At 43.5% G+C, this 24,517-nt stretch overlaps 1 protein-coding gene across 1 annotated transcript in view; it reads left to right on the top strand.

The window, feature by feature from the left end:
• LOC126163197 (cytochrome P450 9e2-like) overlaps positions 1-24,517 on the top strand; it is a 56,900-nt gene that overhangs the window by 13,305 nt on the left and 19,078 nt on the right. Inside the window, exons 3-5 of the mRNA XM_049920150.1 lie at positions 4,097-4,305; positions 4,392-4,584; positions 13,460-13,684. Coding sequence (XP_049776107.1) covers positions 4,097-4,305; positions 4,392-4,584; positions 13,460-13,684 — 627 coding nt within the window. The remainder of the gene's footprint in view (positions 1-4,096; positions 4,306-4,391; positions 4,585-13,459; positions 13,685-24,517) is intronic.

Genomic DNA, 24,517 nt, shown 5'->3' on the forward strand with positions numbered 1-24,517 from the left:
TTAAATACCCTATATTTTTCTTCTTGTGATGTACTTGGATAGAGAGAGTGCGGAATCACCCGCTCGCGCTCATTTTGCAGACCTGTGAAGAAGGGGCCTGCGTGGCCACAGTCCAGCAATCTACCTTACCTCCCACTCCCAAGCTACACGTCTCCATTCCTCCCACCTGTTATACGCCTGAGAACATAATTTATCCCTAACAGAACTCTACTGCACTTAGACGTGATACACACATTTAATATTTGCTCTTGACCTACTTGTTTTAACTAAACACTATTTTCATGCTAGTAAAACACTATTTTTAATAATCTGAGACATTTACATCCCCTACAAAGCGGAAACTATTAGTCTCAAAGAAAAAGTGAATAGGATGTTTTTTTACAGCAAATTTAATGCAGTTTATTTTTTTAATTGATAAACAATTTTTCTCGAAACCGCGGTTTCCGAGTTATTCAAGGAAAACATAAAGAAGTGACCCACCATGTCGTTCACACCCCACAAGTGAGGATTTTTAATATGTTGTTCATGACACTCCCTCGTACCAATGCACAAAAATTAGCGACTACACCATTCATCCAGAATGAGATTTTCACTCTGCAGCGGAGTGTGCGCTGATATGAAACTTCCTGGCAGATTAAAACTGTGTGCCCGACCGAGACTCGAACTTGGGACCTTTGCCTTTCGCGGGCAAGTGCTCTACCATCTGGGCTACCGAACCACGACTCACGCCCGGTACTCACAGCTCTACTTCTGCCAGTATCTCGTCCCCTACCTTCCAAACTTTACAGAAGCTCTCCTGCGAACCTTGCAGAACTAGCACTCCTGAAAGAAATGATATAGCGGAGACATGGCTTAGCCACAGCCTGGGGGATGTTTCCAGAATGAGATTTTCACTCTGCAGCGGAGTGTGTGCTGATATGAAACTTCCTGGCAGATTAAAACTGTGTGCCCGACCGAGATTCGAACTTGGGACCTTTGCCTTTCGCGGGCAAGTGCTCTACTATCTGAGCTACCGAAGTTACATATCAGCGCACACTCCGCTGCAGAGTGAAAATCTCATTCTGGAAACATCCCCCAGGCTGTGGCTAAGCCATGTCTCCGCTATATCCTTTCTTGCAGGAGTGCTAGTTCTGCAAGGTTCGCAGGAGAGCTTCTGTAAAGTTTGGAAGGTAGGAGACGAGATACTGGCAGAAGTAAAGCTGTGAGTACCGGGCGTGAGTCGTGGTTCGGTAGCTTAGATGGTAGAGCACTTGCCCGCGAAAGGCAAAGGTCCCAAGTTCGAGTCTCGTTCGGGCACACAGTTTTAATCTTCCAGGAAGTTTCATATCAGCGCACACTCCGCTGCAGAGTGAAAATCTCATTCTGGAAACATCCCCCAGGCTGTGGCTACGCCATGTCTCCGCTATATCCTTTCTTTCAGGAGTGCTAGTTCTGCAAGGTTCGCAGGAGAGCTTCTGTAAAGTTTGGAAGATGGGAGACGAGTTACTGGCAGAAGTAAAACTGTGAGTACCGGGCGTGAGTCGTGCTTCGGTAGCTCAGATGGTAGAGTACTTGCCCGCGAAAGGCAAAGGTCCCGAGTTCGAGTCTCGGTCGGGCACACAGTTTTAATCTGCCACGAAGTTTTTTACACCATTCATTTCTCCTATCCGCCCTTTTTTTATCTTTGTTGACTGGGCTTTTACCTTTTCTAAAATGGTCGAGATTTCTGACAAAGGTGAAACTAGTGAAGTTTGTCGGTATTCCTTTGTCTTTTTTATACAATGGCTTACGTCAGCCATATGTAGAGACGGTCATATTCATATTACAGAAGTTACTTGAAGTGGCTGGGCCAAGTTATTGGCTGCATCTACTGAAGCTGATAACCATAACTTTTCAGAAACATTGATAAGATGCTTGTTAAAAATTTTGTCTACATTGCACATATTTGTCACCATCGTATTAGTTACTGTTAATTCTAGCTGGTGCTTTTCATTTTTGGTTGCGTTAATCACTTTCTTCCTATATCCTATAGTGTCTTTATTTTGGTACGTGTTATGACTGTCTGTTCCTCGTAATTCATTTGCTTTAATGTCTGTATTAATATCTTGAGTATTTTTCAGCATATCTTTTAACGAACTATAACATCAGCATCAGAGCTGTTTCTCATTGGCAGTTGTTGTTGTTGTGGTCTTCAGTCCAGAGACTGGTTTGATGCAGCTCTCCATGCTATTCTAGCCTGTGCAAGCTTCTTCAACTCCGAGCAACTACTACAACTTACATCCTTCTGAATCTGCATAGTGTATTCATCTCTTGATCTTCCTCTACGATTTTTACCCTCCACACTTTCCTCAAATACTAAATTGACGATCCCTTGATGCCTCAGAATGTGTTGTACCAACCGATTCCTTCTTCTAGTCAAGTTGTTCCACAAATTCCTCTTCTCCCCAATTCTATTCAATACCTCTTCATTAGTTACGTGATCCACCCATCCAATCTTCAGCATTCTTCTGTAGCATCACATCTCGAAAGCTTCTATTCTCTTCGTGTCTTAACTATTTATCGATCATGTTTCACTTCCATACATGGCTACACTCCATACAAATACTTCCAGAAACGACTTCCTGACACTTAAATCTGTACTCGATGTTAACAAATTTCTCTTCTTCAGAAACGCTTTCCTTGCCAGAGCCAGTCTACATTTTATATCCTCTCTCCTTCGACCGTCATTAGTTATGTAGCTCCCTAAATAGCAATACTCATCCACTACTTTAAGTCTCTCGTTTCCTAATCTAATTTCCTAACATCACCTTATGTAATTCGACTACATTCCATTATGCTGGTTTTGCTTTTGTTGATGTTCATCTTATACCCATATTTCAAGACACTGTCCGTTCCACTCCAAATTTTTCTTTTGTTTGCATCACTGCTTGCTCAATATGCCGATTGAATAGCATCTGGGATAGGTTATAACCCTGTCTCATCCCATTCTCAATCACTGCTTCCCTTTCATGCCCCTCGACACTTATAACTGCCATCTGGTTTCTGTAAAAATTGTAAATAGCCTTTCGCTCCTTGTATTTTACCTCTACCACCCAATTTGGCAGTAGCAGTTTCCTTATGTCATAAAAGATACCGTTATTCTCTGAGAAAGCAATGTCTTTGTTTTGGCTGTAGCCTGCATTCCTTGTGGAGGTGAACAGCTATTATAAGGTAAGGACTTCACTACTGGAAGTGTTTAATTTTTTTTTATTTGTATATTTTTACCTGCACGTTTGGATGAACAGGCATTTTTCTTTCATGTTATGAGCTCCAATTCATGTCTCTACTGAATTTCATAAGATTATTTATGGCTTACTGACGACCCTCCTGAACTCGGGTGTAGTAGATTTGTACCCTAATCAGTATTATCGGTATTAATGTTTAACATAAGAAACTCAAGTCACGGTCTGAGGGGCCATTAACGAACGGTTTTGTTTGTTTTGTAATATAATTTTGTTCATTTCTCCATTCTCTAAAGATATTATCAATGAGCAATTAGCTACCCTATTTGAGAACTGTATGGTACGAATTAATTTAATGACAATGCTACCAACTGCAGTAAAAAGTTATCGTACTAGAGAAATCTTTAAGATAACGTGTATTAAAATCGCTGGTAACCAATATTTCGTTAGTTTTTACTGTTAAATACGCCAGTGAGAGCTTAATGGCGATTTATAAATAAATTAAAATTATCTGTGGGTGCTCGGTATATATGTACTTTCTATCATGAAGGACTATTATGAAATTCTACTTCTTTCGTTCATGCTCCCATATGCTGCTCTAAGCAAAATTTGTGAATATGTGCATCCTTCAATATATGAAAATTTCTCATGAATATGGCAACTTCTCCTTTCACCAACCCTTCTCTACCCTGTAACAATTAATTTATTCAGAACATCGTGCATCACAGGCATGTAGAGGCAGAAACGATCCCCTTACTTACGGTTCCTCCTTAGTGGACAAACGCAATAGTATTTTCTTCTCCTGAGTGATGGAGTACTCCTTTGATTATAAAAATAGTATTTACCCACTGTCATAGAAATAGTAACGTACACGCTTTTCATTTCTCTTCCTGAAGTTTCTTCTGGCGGGGAAGCCATACTCACGCTGGAGATGAGGGACTTCTTCACACGCATGACCAACGACATTATTGCGACCACAGCGTTTGGAGTCAAGGTGGACTCGCTTTCGGAGCCCAACAACTCTTTCTACACGATGGGTCGTGCACTCACCACCTTCAGACCGACGGTCGCTTTTGGATATCTGATGTCATCGAAACTAATGGAAGTGAGTAACTTGTGCAGAGTACACAAATTCACATTTATTCTCTTTAGCAAATAGAGAGGCTGTTTATAGCATTCCTCTTGTTGTAGCTACTGCGCATACCATTCTTGGACCCAAAGGCCGTGGACTACTTCACGTCCATAATCTCAGAAACTATTCGAACGAGAGAGAAACACGGAATCATTCGCCACGATATGATCCATCTAATGATGCAGGCGCGACGAGGCGAACTAACATCGCAGGAAGAAGAGGTAAACGGAACCATGGAAGTCAAAGGAAAGCGTAAGTAATTTACACGTTTGAGAGTTGTTAATCATTACAGCATCATAGATTACAAATTTTTCCCAGTCTTTTTAACAATATATGTCAACACTGATTTTTTATTCAAGTCGGTCTTAATAGCAAAAATTTTAACAAGTAATTTATTTGTTAATGACATAACAGCGGGCCTGAATCTGGGAGTGAGAAAGTGCTGAGCACACAAGACAAATATTCCATGCTTTAATTATTTTTCCTTTTCAATTTTCTCAGATGTAGCAAATATTTAAAAAATTGTTCCAGTGGCATTCAAGAGTATCGCGTGAATAACACTTTAAAAAGCAAAAGTTGTAAGACAGACACATTTAAGAAAATACACATTTAAAAGGTAATCCACCAAAGAAAAAAATGACAAACATTTGCTTGCAGTTTTAAAAGGCAGTTACAAAAAAGTTATAATACAGGCGTTAATAATGATTTCAAAATTATTTAACCACCATAAAATTAAAAAAACCTTTAGATTCCAAATCCTTTAAATTTATTAAGAGAACAAAAGTAATCAGTTGAAAAAATATTTTAAATGACCAAACAACCACAAAGCAAAAAACAAATGCGTTGACTGATTCATAACACAATCAAAAGCGGGTCGAAAATTAATTAACCAGTGAAAGGCCGACACCTTAAGCTCAGTCCGTCCACCAAACTGTTGCTTAGTTCAGCTCGAACTGTAAAAACGTACATACAAATTACAGAGCGTAAAATGGCGCTTGCCCTGAGATCGACGGGACTGCGCCAATTTAGACCACAAACACGAATAGCCAATTGAACATGATAATACTTTAAAACCATCTGAACGCCATATCATGCAGTTATAAACAAAACAGAATAGATATTATAAGGTTTGAGCCCCCGAGTGGTTAAAAATAAGGCACGGGTTCAGATTATATGGGAAAAACGTCTATACCTAATGGAGTAATAATGGAACTATAGCCGGTCAACCTGTGATCCCTTTTACAACAGTCTTAAAAATAACTCAACCATGTTCTCATTACCAAGGATGCTGATCCACTTCTAAAGGCCGGCTGCAGTGGCCGTGCGGTTAAAGGCGGTGCAGTCTGGAACCGCAAGACCGCTACGGTCGCAGGTTCGAATCCTGCCTCGGGCATGAATGTTTGTGATGTCCTTAGGTTAGTTAGGTTTAACTAGTTCTAAGTTCTAGGGGACTAATGACCTCAGCAGTGGAGTCCCATAGTGCTCAGAGCCATTTGAACCACTTCTAAAGCCCATTGCAAACAGTGGCCCCTACAGAAAACTAGGGGTGAAACCAGAACATCTGTCATTTATCAGGAGTTAGCGTAACAGTAGCTTTAAACACAAACCGCACTCAACTCTCAATCATACAGAAATGAGGATCTCGCCATTTATTCCTACGACGGATACTGGGGCCGAACGAATGCTGGCAAGATCACAATCATTCACGAAGGCACCATAAATGGGAATTGGACACACGCGTTCGTGAAGACAAACGGGGAGCGCTGAATCTTCCAGAGACATCTACGCACTCTCCACGGTAAGCAGCCTTCGGCCACAGTGGCACCACCTGGTCCTCGGCGAGCGACCTGCTTAGCGTGTGGGAGAGTACCCGAGACCAAAACTCACAGAGAGCCACTCGTGGTGTTAAAATTCTTCAAGCCGCTGCCAGACTGACCCTAGCGAGACGCCAAAAAGGCGGTCGCTGCGGAACGAAACTACTGAGGTCGAACCAGCGTCCAGAACCGATATGGGTGCACGCGCGGCTCAGTTCGTATGTGAAAGGTATTACTCGCGTCTGTGGGACGTCAGAACCGTAATCAGTATTACGCATTTATGCTATTACCGTGCTCTGTAAGAGACTAATGTGGAGAATCTTGGGAAATGGTAATAAGCAATTTAATTAGGTTTCACTAATCCTGTGATTCTGCGATTGCTATTCGGATTCAGTTAAATTAGTAAACCCTTTTAGAGGTTTGCAATTCACTCAGTATTTACTGTTGTAACATTACATCTGGAGTACAAGAAACAATTATAATTACAGACCAACAGGACGAGCGGTTGTCAGATACGAGGTATCGGCGCACGCTGAAACACCCGTAGAGCTATTCGTATGTGGCGTGGCCTTGACGGCCGCCAATGCAGGCGCTGACCCTGGCGCCCAGTCTTTCGTGCAGACTGCGAACAGCGTCTGCTGGAGTACGTCACGCCACGCCAGCTCCACCTGCCCACTTCTCGTCCAAACGTATCCAACACGTGCTCGATTGGTGACAATTTGCTGCACTCCTTGCAGAGCACGTTGAGTTTCACTGGTAGTTTGTGGGCGAGCATTATCCTGTTGGAACAACACATCACCTTCCTGTTGCAAGAATGGCAAAAGAGCAGGTCTAATGACATTCCGCAGTCAACGTTGTACGTGCAAACCACCGTCAGTTTCGTGCTGGCAGAATCTGCTTTCATCGCTGAATATCGCGGTGCGCGGTTCCTAGTGATACTCTGAAGCACCAGTAGGTTCAGGCACGTCGGTTCTGTGGCGTGAGTGGAGGACGGCCTAGAGGTGTGCACGCCCGCAGCTCCACCCCTGATAAGTGGTTCGCAACAGTTCGTGTTGACGCCTCTGGGCTCACGGGACCTCTCATCTGTGCTCTGATGGCCGTACGATCTGCCACTGCTGTCCTTACAACGCGGCGGTTTCTGCGGGCGTCTGTGCTTTGTGCACGCCCGGAATCTCGTATACGGGTGTGAAACTGTACCAACATCGTCCAACTTCCGACAGTTCTCCAAAAGGATCATCCCGCGACTCTAGAGCCCACAATTTGACCCCTCTCAGACTCGCTCAGTTGCCTGGCCAGTTCATCTACTGTCGCAGCTGCCCTCGTCGGATCAAAATCGACGACGCCTTTCCTCGTTCCTGCCAGTTGCGGGGCGGAGTCGGCCGCCAACGTTTTTGCTGTCGCTATTATCCTACCTCGATAGGATTCCTGCCGACGTCGTTTCACTCTGCGGTAGCAGATACGTGCTAGGCAGCGTAAAGCAGCGTCGATGAGACCACCATCTAACACCTACCGCACAGAGGCCGCGTAACTCTAGCTGAAAGTTAGTTCCTGAAAGTTCACGATCAGAAAATCGGGCGTTCCGGATATTCGGTCTACTTACAGAAAAGCGTTTGTGTTCATATTGAAACACGTGAAATGGCTATCAAGTCCTTATTTAATATGGTAAAACGTTATCATTCGAGGTTCACTGTCTTTATAACAAATATTCACTCGGAAAGCAGCCAGAATTTTAGTAAGCCCGAACCGACTAATTTTCACGTTCTACCAGTCACAGACCCACAACTCTTCGCGAGTTAAGCATTCGGTCGTTTCAGTGGTCTTCTTCGTAAGAGGTGCCAGCCAAAGTATTCAGTACAGAGCACGAAACACGACACTCGGAGTAGTTACTATGACCAGAAAGTTCACACGATCATATCTTTCAAACTATTTAACTTAGAAACACCACACTTTCATTAAAATGTTCGTAACTCCAGTCGCTTCAGTCACGATATCTTCAAACCTAAATTAGCTCACTATTTCCTCATCTCAGAGAATATTTGTAAAGACCGATCTGACATCGTGTTATCCGTAGACCGGCTAGCAAGCGACCCCTCTCGAGGTACTCTCCTATATGCACACTCCTCTTTTCGCGAGGGAATAGCTTAATTCTGATTGGCTGTTGATCTAAACGTTCCTTGTAGAAACGAACTCTTCCTTCCACATCATTCTCGCGGCAAATCTTGCCTTATCCAATCACTAACTTGATAGTAATTAATATCAGCAAAATTTTAAATTCTTGTATTTTATTTAATTAAAATAAACGAAGTGTGAAATATTCTTCAATTTGAGAAATAAACTTATTCCGCCTCTAACTTCCATTCTGGCTACTTTTATACAAAAGAAAGAGTACACCCCCGACATGGATCACCTGAACAGTGGTTGCAACATAACTTTCCCACAATTCCTTTGTACAAGGTTTTAAGAAAAATGAGATATTAAATTTAAACGTATGTCCCACATACACTCTCTCAATAATTCTAACGCATTCATACGGCAAAATATAATCAAATAATAATTTTCACTGATTTTTGTATTACGTAATGCACAGTGACTAAAGTTTTAAAAAGAAAATTCTAATTAATTGATTTTTATGCATTGATAACTTTGGAATGCCTTCAAATGATAGTGAGAGTCAATCTGTTATTGTTCCTAATTTGCTTTTGAAAAACAAGCGTAGGTTTTAGGAGTTTTAGGTAATTCTCTTTGTCTGCAGATCTATAATAAATAAAAATCTGAAATTTTGACATTATTCCATTAATAACAAAAGGCTGTGCACCAAATTTCAACAAAATAACTAAAATGGATTATTCAGATTTGTAGAGGGTCTGAATCTTCGTATCGACTGAATGTTACGCTATGCAGTTCTCACGGCAGGCAGCGTTAGCTGTGCTGTGAGCAAAGCGGGAAAAAAAAAAAAAAAACCATAGCCATGCTGCAGCCACCGTACTAAACGGTTGCGTGCCTTACTGCAACGAATGTCATCTCGTAATAACTTGCTGCGTTACACAGTGTAGTTTCAATAGACGATCTTGAACCATTCCTCGTTCTTGGTAATGATAAGTTTAGAACACGCGTAAGAGATCGTATTATGTCGTCTCCTACGCCACATGGTCGTAAACTCATTCTGATACTGAAAAAATACTTTAGGTAAGTAAGAGCACATAAAGGGACGAGTCCTTTACTGTGTGAGCTCAGGCTCAGAAGAGGGAGGGACCGAGAAGAAAATCGACCTTATCCATTTCAAAGAAGACATTCGGGAAATTGCTGAAGCGATTTAAGGAAGCAACAGAAAAACCTAAATCTCGATCATGGGAGAAGATTTGAACAGTCATCAACTCAAGTCCAATGACAGTGTCTTAATGCAGCGCTATGTTACTTGCGAATAGAGTGAGGTGTAACACGATCGTTTTGCTCTTTGTAAAATTAAATCAATGACAGTTTCTGTTCTTGTATGAGAATGCTTACAAGGATGATTCTGTGCAATACCACAATGCTTAGACACCGTCAGCAAGTTTTGGATGACAGTAGCGGGCCACGTGTTGGGGAGCCACAGGTCGATTCTGTGGAGGTGGAAGCACGTCTAGAACTGGAAGACAAATAAGATTTTATCGAAGATTTGAATATTAATTCTACTGACACGTTCCATGCTGTCGTTTATGTTGTTCAGTCGGCAAATTGGTTTGATTCAGCTCCCCATAGTAGTTGGTCCTGTTAAAAGCTCTTCATCTTTACATAACAACTGCAACTTACATCCACATAGACGTGCTTACTGTGAAGCAGCAAGGGAAGCCAGATGGCGTCCAGAGTAACGACACTGTGGCTATCAAAGTTTAAATTAAGTTGCCAAACTTACAGCCCTCCAGAAAAGTTCTTGCGCTCAAACTATTCTTGGGACCGGGAGTTGGATAAAACCCGAAGTGGAAAGCGCTGAGATATTTAGCGACTCGTGGGACGTATATCGGAAAGACAGGTCAGGCCCCCTGGGGGGGGGGAGTGTTCACTGCAGTTCACAAAAATATTGTCTCTATTAAGATCGAAGTTGAGTGTGACAGTGAAGTTATCTGGAAAAGTATAACAGGTGTAACTAAATCCAAGTTAATTGTTGGCTGTTTTTACCGACCACCACCCGATTCCGCTGTGACAGCTCGGGAGTCATTAAAAGAAAGTCTACGGTCAGTACCGCGTAAATACCCAGATCAAGAAATACTAGTTGGAGGCGAATTTAACATACCAAGTATAGAGTAGGATGTCTATGGATTCATTGCGGGGGGTGCAGACAAACAGTCACGCAAAATACGTGGACGTGTTTTCTGAAAACTGTCTCGAGCAGCTAGCTCGGAGCGGATGTTTCTTAGAATCTTAGACTTTTAGCTGCAAATAGATCGGGCTTTATCGGAAACGTCAGTACAGAAACGGGGATTAGCGATCATGATGTCGTCATGGCAGCTACGCTTTTCGGAAGTTTATACATCAGTTAAGAAGGCTAGGGGAGTGTTTCTGTTTGATAGAGCAGATAAGCAGTTGTTAACGTCTCACCTATACAGTGAACTGACATCATTTATTCCAGTAAGATGGACGAAGAGGAATTGTGGGCAAAGTTTAAGCAGTTCGTTTTGATACCTTCAACTGCCACGCCATATGCGTCCGAAAATACATTGTGTCTATTCTATAGGGTATATATTAATGTACGGTACAAGTCAGTGCACGACGTACTGCGATGAGACTGTCATTAGACCAGGTGCTGTTTGCTGCAAAGCAGAGCATGCACGAACACGACGTGGCAGCGGCTGACGCACATGTTCAAATGGGCCACCCTGCAACTGACTGGCATCACGGACAGAATGGCTGCGTCGTCCCAGCTTCTGCATCTGAGGTGGTCCCTGCATACACGACTTCTTTCAGGGCCCCCACTGGTATACATCTAAGGGGCTGATGTCCGTTGATTGGATGGGTCAAGTGACTGGACCACCTTGGTCGATCCATCGGCCGAGTCAAATGTTACACTCCAGAGTGTATGTGGTTGTGAAGACAAGGAAGTGGGAGGTGTGACTGAGAGAAAAATTTTTGTTTGTGCTTCACTTCCTCACTGGACTTCAATTCAAGTGATTCAGGAAAGAATTATGCAGCAGGGGAACGAAATAACAACCGACTATGTACCAGTGAATGTCGGGAGTCACAGTAATCAGAAACTTGATGTAGTAGCCAAGGAAGTTTGATGCGGACACCCTGTGCGAAGTGTGCAGAACACTTGCAAGACTTTGCCTCGCTGCTGAAACAGTCACCTGGTGACGGATTGGGGGGGGTGGGGGGGCAATGAATGGCTGAAAGTTACGGACAACAAACTACAGCCAGTGTAACCAGAAGTCTAGCCGTGGTGGTCCTCCATTTGGCCACAGAGAGGGGACGCCGTGACACACACCACGGATATCTACTTGGGGGAGAGGTACTTGCTATGAAAGCGCCACGTAACACCAATTTTGATATTAAACTGATCACTGGGTCTGATATAAGACATAATGTCGTAAAATATCTTCTGCGTATAACGAAGTAATACAGAGCTACACTATTCGAACAAAAATGTCCAAACACCTATTACTGGACATTACTATGCGGTGTGTTCACCCTTCGCCTTTATAAAGGGTTCAACTCTGTGCAAATAACTTACGGGAATGCAGCCGAGTGAAGTCGTCGGCAACAGCCGATGTTTCGACAGGAGCACACCCTGCAATTTTCAAGGCGAAACTGCAGCAAGTACGCGCTGTGCAGCGAATTTAAAACCTCAGTTTTCAGAGAAACTCCGTAAGGATGACACACACGCACGCACTCACACACACCTACACACACCACTTAACCGTCGTCAGAGGTAATCGATACTGAAATGAACTCTGCTGAGAACACTTTCAATGAGGCGTCTGAATGTCTGTGAAGGTATGACAGCCCATTTCTCCTCAACAGCCAAACCCAGGCAAGGTATTGATGTTGGACACTGGGGTCTGGAGCATACCAGTACATTTCAAGGATGTTATTATGCAAAAACCATTACCTTACAGATGCTGCTTCATTACAACGTGCACTATTATGGTGGTACAACCAGTAATCGTTTACCAACAATGTCTTTACTGTAAGGAGTAAACAGTGCTGTAAGTTGAGTTCATATGCTTCCGCATTTAGCTTTACCTTCAGTATAATAACGGGACACATCTTAACCACGAAAAACACCCTCACTCCGTAAGACAACATCCTCCATACTCCACCTGTGCCACTGTACATGACGGCAGGAAAATTTGGAAATATTTGGTAAGATCCTATGGGAGCAAACTGTTCCGATCATCGGTCTCTTACACACTAACTAATCTAACTTAACCTAACTTACCCTAAGGACAACACACACACCCATGCCCGAGGCACGAGTCAAACCTCCGACAGGCGGAGCCGCGCGAACCGTGGTAAGGCGCCCCGGACCGCGCAGCTACCCCGCGCGGCATGACGGCAGGACACGTTCTCCAGGCATTCGGATTGCCACGTGGTACAGCGTGCTTCGTCACTCCAAATCACTAGTCTCCACTGATCCGTTGTCCAGCAGCTTCGTTTTTTGCAAAACCTCAAGGGTCGCTTAGCACAGACTGCAGAAATTTATGGCTCATGAGGAAGTGTTCGATCATTGTACCTCACTCTGTTTAACTTTGGTCACAGCCATTGTGCTGGACTGCTGGTAGCACTTTAGAACTCACGAGTAACTCTTTCCGCTGATTTCATTCGATTTTTTTTTTTCTTACAACCTCTGTTTTTCAGTGCCCGACGACGGTCCCCGCGTGTGAGTGCATGAGGCCCAGCTGGCCCACTTGTTCAGCCGCAGTTGTTCCCTCGAGTTCCCACCTCACAATCACATCAGTTACAGTCGACTTGGGCAATTTTAGAGGGATTTAAAACTCCATGGTGAATCCAATGACTGACCCACTTTCGAAGCCACAGAGCTCTTACGACTGACCCATCCTGCTGTCACCGCCTCTCCACTGACAACACAATATTCCCCGCCTCTTGGTACACGACCGGATCTAAATTTGGTGACGTCTAGTGGTCAATTCCGCATCACATAGGGATCTCCAGATACTTTTTATCAAATAGTGTACAACAGTTGCTCATGAGTAACATTTGTCTAAAATTTCAAATTTTTTAGTCTGCGGATGATACATGCATGGAAGCTGTAACGAAGCTGTTGAGATGAGGAGTTCGTTTATTTTTGGCATATTTTTTTTTATTTCTGTCTGTAACAGCACCCCTTACCGATGAAGACGTGACGGCGCAGGCGGTTATATTCTTCTTCGGCGGCTTCGATACCGTTTCGTCTCTGATGGTGTTCAGCAGCTACCTGTTGGCCACGCATCCGGACGTGCAGCGGCGCCTGCAAAAAGAAGTCGATGACATCATGCAGAAGAGCGGCGGGAAGCCCGGCTACGAGGAGGTCCTGGGATGCCAGTACCTCGACATGGTGCTCTCCGGTAAGCCACGGCTCGCAGAAGCCTCGTGCATGGGCTGCAGCTTGTGCCGTAAATATTTGTCTTGCACTGAAGAGCCACAGAAACTGGTACAACTGCCTAATATCGTGTAGGATCGCCGCGAACACGATGAAGTGCCGCAACACGACGTGGCATGGACGCCACAAATGTGCTGGAGGAAACTGACACCATGAATCCTGCAGGGCTGTCCAGAAATCCGTAAGAATACGATGGGGGGAGGGGGGGGGGGAGAGCACGTTGCAAGGCAGCCCAGATATGCTCATAAATGTTCATGTCTGCGAAGATGTTTGGCGGTCAGCGCAAGTGTTTAAAATCAGTCAGTGTTCCTGGAGCCACTCTGTAGCAATTCTGGACCTGTGGGGTGTCCCGCTGGAATTGCCCAGGTCCCTCGCAATGCACACTGGACACGAATGGATGCAGGCGGTCAGACAGGATGCCTCCTGTGAAAGTCGTATCTAGACGCACCAGGGGTCCAATGTCACTCCTACTGCACACGACACACATCATTACAGAGCTTCCAACAACTTGAACAGTCTCCTGCTGACATGTTGGACCCATGCATTCATGAGGTTGTCTCCATACCTGTACACCTCCATCCGCTCCATACAATTTGAAGTGAGTCTCGCCCGACCAGGCAACATGGTTCCAGTCATCAACAGTCCAGTGTCGGTGTTGACGGGCCCAGGCGAGACGTAAAGCTTTGTGTCGTGCAGTCATCAAGTGGTGGTGGTGGTGGTGGTAGTTAGTGTTCAACGTCCCGTCGACAACGAGGTCATTAGAAACGGCAGTCATCAAGGTTACACGAGTGGGCCTTCGGCTCTGAAAACCCATATCCATGATGTTTCGTTGAATTGTTGGCACGCTGACACTTGTTGATGGTTCAGCATTGAAATCTGCAGTAATTTGAGGAAGGGTTGCACTTCTGTCACACTGAACGATTCTCTTCAGTACTCGTTGGTCCCGTTCTTGCAGTATCTTTTTCCGGCCGCAGTGATATTGGAAATTTGATGTTTTACCGGATTCCTGATATTCACGGTACACTCGTGAAACAGTATTACGGGAAAATCCCCACTTCGTCGTTACCTCCTAGAAGCTGTGTCCCATCGCTCGAGCGCTGACTATAACACCACGTTCAAACTTGCTTAAATCCGGATAACCTGCCATTTTACCAGCAGTAACCGATCCAACAACTGCACCAGACGCTTGTTGTCTGCCGGCCGTTGTGGCCGAGCGGTTGTAGGCGCTTCAGTCTGGAACCGCGCTACCATTATGGTGCCAGGTTCGAATCCTGCCTCAGGCTTGGATGTGTGTGATGTCCTTAGGTTAGTTAGGTTTAAGTAGTTCTAAGTTCTAGGGGACTGATGACATCAGATATTAAGTCCCATAGAGCTCAGAGCCATTTGAAACTTGTCTTACACTCCTGGAAATTGAAATAAGAACACCGTGAATTCATTGTCCCAGGAAGGGGAAACTTTATTGACACATTCCTGGGGTCAGATACATCACATGATCACACTGACAGAACCACAGGCACATAGACACAGGCAACAGAGCATGCACAATGTCGGCACTAGTACAGTGTATATCCACCTTTCGCAGCAATGCAGGCTGCTATTCTCCCATGGAGACGATCGTAGAGATGCTGGATGTAGTCCTGTGGAACGGCTTGCCATGCCACTTCCACCTGGCGCCTCAGTTGGACCAGCGTTCGTGCTGGACGTGCAGACCGCGTGAGACGACGCTTCATCCAGTCCCAAACATGCTCAATGGGGGACAGATCCGGAGATCTTGCTGGCCAGGGTAGTTGACTTACACCTTCTAGAGCACGTTGGTTGGCACGGGATACATGCGGACGTGCATTGTCCTGTTGGAACAGCAAGTTCCCTTGCCGGTCTAGGAATGGTAGAACGATGGGTTAGATGACGGTTTGGATGTACCGTGCACTATTCAGTGTCCCCTCGACGATCACCAGTGGTGTACGGGCAGTGTAGGAGATCGCTCCCCACACCATGATGCCGGGTGTTGGCCCTGTGTGCCTAGGTCGTATGCAGTCCTGATTGTGGTGCTCACCTGCACGGCGCCAAACACGCACACGACCATCATTGGCACCAAGGCAGAAGCGACTCTCATCGCTGAAGACGACACGTCTCCATTCGTCCCTCCATTCACGCCTGTCGCGATACCACTGGAGGCGGGCTGCACGATGTTGGAGCGTGAGCGGAAGACGGCCTAACGGTGTGCGGGACCGTAGCCCAGCTTCATGGAGACGGTTGCGAATGGTCCTCGCCGATACCCCAGGAGCAACAGTGTCCCTAATTTGCTGGGAAGTGGCGGTGCGGTCCCCTACGGCACTGCGTAGGATCCTACGGTCTTGGCGTGCATCCGTGCGTCGCTGCGGTCCGGTCCCAGGTCGACGGGCACGTGCACCTTCCGCCGACCACTGGCGACAACATCGATGTACTGTGGAGACCTCACACCCCACGTGTTGAGCAATTCGGCGGTACGTCCACCCGGCCTCCCGCATGCCCACTATACGCCCGTCAACTGCACATACGGTTCACGTCCACGCTGTCGCGGCATGCTACCAGTGTTAAGGACTGCGATGGAGCTCCGTATGCCACGGCAAACTGGCTGACACTCACGGCGGCGGTGCACAAATGCTGCGCAGCTAGCGCCATTCGACGGCCAACACCGCGGTTCCTGGTGTGTCCGCTGTGCCGTGCGTGTGATCATTGCTTGTACAGCCCTCTCGCAGTGTCCGGAGCAAGTATGGTGGGTCTGACACACCGGTGTCAATGTGTTCTTTTTTCCATTTCCAGGAGTGTATATAGGCGTTGTCGACCGCAGCGCCGTATTCTACCTGTTTACGTACCCCCATATTTGAATTTGCGGGCTTATACCAGTTTCTTTGGCGCTTCAGTGTAGATGCGTTTGTTGCTCGCTGTTTTTACATGCCTATCGAGTTTCCTTGGCGCTTCAGTGTAGATGCGTTCGATTGTTGCTCGCTGATTTTACACGCTGTTAAGTTTGCACAATTCAATTCAAACTCCTATCATTTCATACTCTGTGTGCCTTCAACATGTTTCGTGAATCTCTTTCAACATCTGTTCTTCGCTCCAGCACGTCGGGTGTGAGTCCCTCCCGGGCTGTTTTACCATCACCATTGGCTTACGTCGTTTCTGATATTTGTACATCTCCTGTGAGAGTCTTTGAGGATTCGTCGGTCTTAAATGTCATAGGGTATTCGTCTTTGCAACTTTTGCATGCATAACATGGGCCTTTTAGACCCAGCAAAGTTTCATTATAAAAAAATCATTTACACCTAGCAACGTTTCATTTTCACAAAAAAAGTATTAAAATATGTATACTGTAGTTTATGTCCTGTGCAGTCATTGGAAAGACAATAGACTTTCTTCATAGCACAGATTAATTAATTTACATTTTGAATTTAGTAATCCTACACGAACTAAGGCGTGACAGGGCCTTTTAGACCCCTTAGCAAACTAACTGTCTTTCCTAGGTTTATCTACCTTTTACCTGAATAGTGCGTTAAAGTAGCTAGATTTCTGTTATCAGTTATCCTTTAGGCACAGTTTACTCTTTGCTGAGAGGTCATAAGTACTGTAAAAGCCACAAGCGAGTGCTCTTTTGAAAGTAGGTGTATTCCTCATTGCCAATGCAGAAATACTTTCAGGTCAGCGTTAGGGTTTTTTTTATAAACAGGACAGTAACTTTTATTCTTCCCTTAGAACATGGATACCGCACTACCCGTATCATCTGAAGTCAGCAATGTGATCGAAATTTTGAATGAACCGTTACTGAATGGCTTGAAGATGAAGCTGTCCTTGATGAAAGTGATAGCAGAGATCAGGACACTGGTGGTCTCCAGGATAATAGGCTCATGTCTTCTAGCGTACCAAGCGAAGCAAACAGTGGCGAATTAGATGATACAGAGTACAGAATTACTGATTTTCTCATCAGTCATGATGGAATTCAGCAGAGTGAATCACTGCCGCCAACGAAATCAACAGTGTCCTCAAATATCCACCTTCTCCAGTAAAAGGTAGCGCAACAAAAGAAACAGGAAACTCTACTCGGAATGAAGGCTTCAATGTCCAGAGAAGTTTTATAATTATTATTTTGCCTTGAAAGACAATTTGACAAGACTACTTCGTGTGGGCAAAAAGAACAATAGTATGATATTGCGAAAGTTCACTGCATCAGAGCATATCTGAAGATGAAGGAAGTAAAAACATGTAGTTAAGAGAGAGTTTTATTCCGTGATGAATCTAAATCAGGAGCTGATCCTGTCGACCAGAAGGCAAGTATAGTTGAAACGAACAGTTGAAAAGAAGGTATTTTGTTTTATGGACAAATTTATTTTCTATGGAAGCAACAAATATCGTGTGCTTATTTTCACAACATCGCAACCGATGTGGAAGGTCAATCTGATAAAATGAAAATTGTCTCATGTAAAGAGGAGAACACATTCAGAATAAGGTTACTCGCTTACAGACGGAGACTGCGGAAACTGGAAATCATCAAGAAGAAGATGCCTCCGGTGCACACATCGATTAGACAGAAATGTGAACAATTATTCTGCAAATGGGCAAAAACTATTTGCAATGAACATAATGAAATTATTTGTGAGGTGCTATACTGTTTATGAGCAAGTATTCTGTTGTGTATTAGTAAAGCTGAGAGTTAGTTATTCAATTCAGGGAAATTATAATGTAATTTATAATACTGCAATTTATATTATACTAAAATAAAAGTCACGACATCATAATAAATACTTTCTTATCAATTCTCTATCACTAACCCCCTCTAATTTTGATAATATCTGTTTTAATAACAGTATTTAGAGTTGTTTCAAAACAGGGGTCTTACAGAATCATGCCACTCGTGCATCCAAGGGTTAATGGCACACTTCTTCCAAAACACTGTATCGGATTTGTACTTAAAGATAGTCTTTTGGTATGATTATACCTGTGCACTCTTTTGATGGTAGTAATATCAAACTCCTTTCTAAATAAAGCCACTGTCGTATGTTCTCATATTTTTTTTATTTTATCCTTCTGATCTCTTGAAAGCAAGACCACAGCAACTTCAAGTAATTTGCCTCGAACAATCTCAGCTGATATACTCACTATCATTGTTTCCAAAGCATATGCAAAACCTGGAATTAAGTGTGCTTTGTGAAGTGTGATCTTTGAAGACGACAGAAATATTCTGTACCACTGGTGATCGGCAACGGCCTTACCGCAGTGGATAAACCGGTTCCCGTGAGATCACCGAAGTTAAGCGCTGTCGGGCGTGGTCGGCACTTGGATGAGTGACCATCCATGCCGCCATGCGCTGTTGCCATTTTTCGGGGTGCACTCAGCCTCGTGATGCCAACTGAGGAGCTACTCGACCGAATAGTAGCGGCTCCGGTCAAAGAATACCATCATAACGACCAGGAGAGCGGTGTGCTGACCCCACGCCCCTCTTATCCGCATCCTCCACTGAGGATGACACGGCGGTCGGATGGTTCCGGTAGGCCACTCGTGGCCTGAAGACAGCCTGACCTCTATGCTATAATATGCAGGAGGCTCATATTCTTTCATCGATTTACCGATGTATGCTATTGTCTGAAACTCTTACAACCACGATTAAAAATACCGAGCAAATTTTACAAAGGAATCCTGCTACAGTATTCCCACGAGCTACTCTACATTGGTCGGAGGAATTCTCCACTTCGTTGCCTGGTGTTCCCCGAACCCAGTGAAGTTATACTAAATGCTGCTTGAAATCAGTTCTGCCGTAACTGAGCCTCCTAGCTAACAAATCACAGGCATTAGGTGCAGCATTTTATTTGACAAAAAGTTTTGTGTAATAGAAGTTGTTATTTTATCCATGTTAGATATTATGAATTTCCTTGGGCTGTTCACAGATATCAGACACAAATTGCACCCCTAACAGTCACACCACTGCATTTTGAGATACCAGTTTGAAAACTTACAAACAGTAATGATGTCCATATATCTGTATATGTAAATTTTCATACATATATGTCTGCTTTGTAATATGTAATAGCTTGGCTTTTAGTATTTCGTTAATAATTACCACTGACAGTATAAAAAAAATCCTAGTAACAACAATTTATCCTACCTTCTTTTAATAATAAGTTCATGCTTAAGGTGCAAATATTTTTCTGTTATTAACATGTTACATTTTACACACGCCACAAATCAGCTTTGCTCTGTTTCCATCCTTGGTCGATATTTTATGGTTGGTTGGCTGTTTGGTTTGGGGGAGGGGACCAAACAGCGAGGTCATCGGTCCCAACGGAGTGGGGAAGGACAGGAAGGAAGTCGGCCGTGCCCTTTCAAAGGAACCATCCCGGAATATTTAATGAATGATATCTTTGTATCTTTGCTTAATGATAATCTTTGCACTGCACGTCAAGTGTATAACACACGTGCGGTGCTCAACATGCGTTTTAAGAATATTGTGAAGTGTGCCACAGTAGCTTATTTGCAATATGTGTGTTACGGTGGAATTCAAGAACATAAACATCGAGCTAGAAAACCACATGGACCACCACAAAACGAACCACCATCTCCTGCAACTTTTGTAAGCGAAGATATCTATTTTGCAGCACTTTAGCGTATTTTTATTAATGAAACAACAGATAAAGTGGCACTAAATACTCAAATATTATTGTGCAGTGTGGAGCAGACAACAGGCTGTTGACCGAAACATCTATGTGATGAAAAATATTAGCCATTTGTAGACAGCCATGGTAGGCCGAAACCGGCTATGGCAACAAAACAAAACATTCAAAAAAGTATTTTTCGCTGGTTGTATCATTCACCAACTATAGAAGTCGTTACTTACGGACTGCCTAGTTTTAGCGTAACTGCCAAATTTTTGAAGGGGCGTTCTGAAATCAGTGTTTCATGCTGAAATAACTCTTAGCAGTCTATTGGTGGCATTCTACGACAGGCTGAATCTTCCCACGAAAGTTTTACAAGTTACTTTTATTGCCACAGGACAAGCCCATTTCACGAAATACAATTACATGACAGAATAAGACGAACAGGCCGTTTCTCAGACTTCTCCTGCCATTTTCTTTTTCACGCAAAAGATTTCAGCATTACGGCGTTTAGGAGACGGGTGTTTGATTTGCAGATGATTTCATAATAGTGATAATAGTAGCAACAATTTTTTTCATTTGTTCCTGTACCATTTTGTAAGATTAATACACGACTAGTGACATTATAGAGACCTGAACAGTTGATACCAAGTGGAGGAAATATTCAATCTAAAAAGAAGTATACGTACCATAAATAGATCAAGAGACTTCAATAAGTCATCCAAATCACACTGTATATTTAATTTCATTTACAGTTACTGCAGATAATCACTGTCCACCATTTAAAACATGGACTGCACTACTAATATCGTTTCACTATTTCTCCTTTGCCGAACTATTCGTAATAGGTTCCTATGTATCAGCGTGTAATTGAAAATCACCTTGTATGGTTCCCTTGTTTGGTGAATGAATCTTCCTGGTGGCTTGCATGTGAAGTTTCTTTTTGATCTGTAGACTGGATAAGACCAGATGTCCGTTCACTTTACTGTTTTTTTCTGTAATTTTTATGTTGTGTAGTACTATATTATCAATACTGTCCCTAACATATCCTGAATAATCATACAATAAATTTTTCTTTTTTTGGTTGTTCACATATCTTCGATGCCAAAATAATCTCCTCTAGATGTACGAGCAAGAACTATCGTTGACCAATCACTTCCTCCACAGAGTTTAGGAGTGAAGTAGCCAAGGTCAGATTTACATTCCATAAATACACAAAGAAGTGCAACAATGAGCTCATAAGAGGCCACGAGAACATCGAAAGCCTCACGAGGCTATGCTATGCATACCCTCATACCCTCCGACGACAGGCGAACGTTCAGACGGGTGGTGGAGGCACACAGATGTGTGAGTGAGATACTGGCTTTTGAAACGGGACCCTGGTAGCTCTGACATCATCTCTCATCAGCGAACGGTACTGAAACGAACCGCACGTTAGTTGGTTCGTCTGCAGTACCCCACTTCCGACACGTACGTGAAGCAAGTCAATTCACGACACCATCACTACCGAATCGTGTCATAATGGATTGAACAACAAACGACAGAAGTGAGGGCTATTTTTTGCCTTTCAGTTCACCTTACAACGTACCTACATTCTAAGGTGTATGTAAGGTTTTACTGTGACACGTGCATCTAATGTCACGCTGTTAGTGGAGACAAGATGTCGAATCCGAAGATCAATGTTTTCTGACAGAACGCATATAGTTTCAACCTGATCGCTATCGTACGGGTTACTGCGTACAACAACGACCGAAATGTAAAAAAATGGTAATAAATTAAGGTGTCACTGTAATTAGCCGAATTGTGAATGCCAGAACATGGTTTGAATGGATTTAGACTGCAGAATGAGATGGTCGCCAGCTCCAAAACGAGCAAAAACTTAACTTTCGTAAGTGACTGTAATGACTTTAAAATAGTGTAGGAAAGTAGCAACTTGACAAAATGCACATGCGCTAGCTTACTTGTAAAAGACACATGAGCCATTAACACAAGAGACAATTTGGAATGTAATGATGTTAGTTACCGTTAGCCATAATCAGTAATCATCAATGACTAGCAACACTTTATGGAAGCTGTACTGTGTTATGGAACCCATGATTGTTATCTGTTCAAACAACAGCTGAACGTGACAAAAACTGTTCATCATTCTTTACTTTGCAAGTGATTACGTCTTATATTAATGCCCTAACAACTTTCATACATGGCAATAACTATTTTTCGGTACCAAATTTATGTAGACGAACACATAATATCATTTACAAAATACAATATAAAATTCTAAAACTACCTTGACTACAAGGAAGCCAACATACTTCAGAAATTGAAAATGAATTTCAATTAAATCACTTTTAATTTAAGCTAATTATCTGCAGTAGTAGTGCAATACTCTCTGAATCTCTATAGTTACAACTGCTTTTGAACACAATAAGTAAGTGATTGAAAATCAACTGTAAATTTAACCACCTTTGGCTTCTTTTGACTATTTCTTTCACTTGGGACTACCTCAGAATTTATGCTGAAAAAATAAAACCCTTCTGATGGTTAACGACTCGGGCCAATGAAGTTTCTCTCGACAAGTTTGTTCCTTGACTAAGCACGCTATCGGGTTACCAAAAGTTACTAGGACGCTGCTACAAAATACTGCTGGATCTTACTTCCTCGTGAGTTTCTTGTGGTGCGAAGTAGTCTTTATTATGATGCCCATTATTGACAACAGGCTCTTCTTGATTAGCTATCAGCTGGAGTAAAATTTTGCCATACTGTGTTCTTCATTACTTCAAAAATCTTCTGGTGACCATATAGTGTGCCCACATACTTGCTAACCCACTTATAATTTGCCTGGCTACATATTACAATATTTTCGACACACAGTGCCCTAGAATTTGAGCGCCAACTACGTTCCTAAGTTATCTTATGTCCTCCAACAGTCACTCAACTCCGACACCTTCCCGTACACCAAAGCATCATCAGCAAACAAGCCCAGGTTGCTGCCCGCCCTCTTCGCCAAATCATTTATGCGTATAGAGAATAATAACTGCGGTCTGTCACACTTCCGTGGAGCACTCCTAACCATGCCCAAGCCTCGCCGTCGAGAACAACATACTCGATTCTATAACTTAAGAAGACTTCGAGCCACTAGCGTATCTGTGAACTTATTCCATATACTCGTAACTTCTTTAACAGCTTGCAATGAGGCTCCGTGTCAAATGATTTCCAGAACTACAGAAATATGGAATCTGCCTGTTGCCGTTCATCCACAGTTCGCAGTATATCATGTGAGAAAGGGTAAGCCGAGTTTCGCACGGGCGATGCTTTCTAAAGCACTGCTGATTCGTGGATATAAGATTCTAGGTCTCATGAAAACGTATTATATTCGATTGAGACTGTGTTCAAGGATTCTGCAGCAGGACGATGTTAGAGATATTGGTCTGTAATTTTTCGGGTCCGTTATTTTGCCCTTTTTATATGAGCAGTCACCTGCCATTTATTACAGTCAGTTCGGACTTTGCGCTGGGCGAGAGATTCGCGGTAAATGCGACATAGGTAAGGGGCTAGCGCTTAGAGTATTCCCCGGATTCCATCCGTAGCTGATGACTTCTTTATTTTCAACTCTTTCAGTTGTTTCTCTACGCCAATGACGCTTCTTACTATATCGTCCATACGGGAGTCTGTTCGATGGTCAAACGACTGCTTCTTTTGTACGATTCTTCTGCGCGAACCATGTCTTCAATATGAAATATAAAACTTCGGCTTTCGTTTTGCTACCTTCAACTGCGGCACCAGGCTGGTCTATGAATGACAGGATGGAAACCTTAGACCGATTTACTGATTTTACATAGGACCAGAATGTTCTCGGGTTCTCTCCCAGGTCTTTTGGTAAGGTATGACGGTGGTAGTTATGATATGCTTCGCGCATAGATCTTTTCACAGACGCATGAATCTCTACTAATCTTTGATTGTCGTCATTCACGCGTTCTCTTTTGAACCTGGAGTGCAACAGCCTCTGCTTCCGTATCTCGCTATTAAACCATGGTGAGTCTTTTGCGTCCTTAATCCACTTTCTAGGCACATAAGTCTCCAGTCCACGATTTACAATCTATATAAACTTAGCCTGTAATTTCTCTACGACCATACTACTGGAAATAAGTAATGCCAGTCCATTGTCTAACTGAGTT

This window comes from Schistocerca cancellata, chromosome 2, assembly GCF_023864275.1.
Source record: "Schistocerca cancellata isolate TAMUIC-IGC-003103 chromosome 2, iqSchCanc2.1, whole genome shotgun sequence".
In the NCBI taxonomy this organism is placed as follows: Eukaryota; Metazoa; Arthropoda; class Insecta; order Orthoptera; family Acrididae; genus Schistocerca; species Schistocerca cancellata.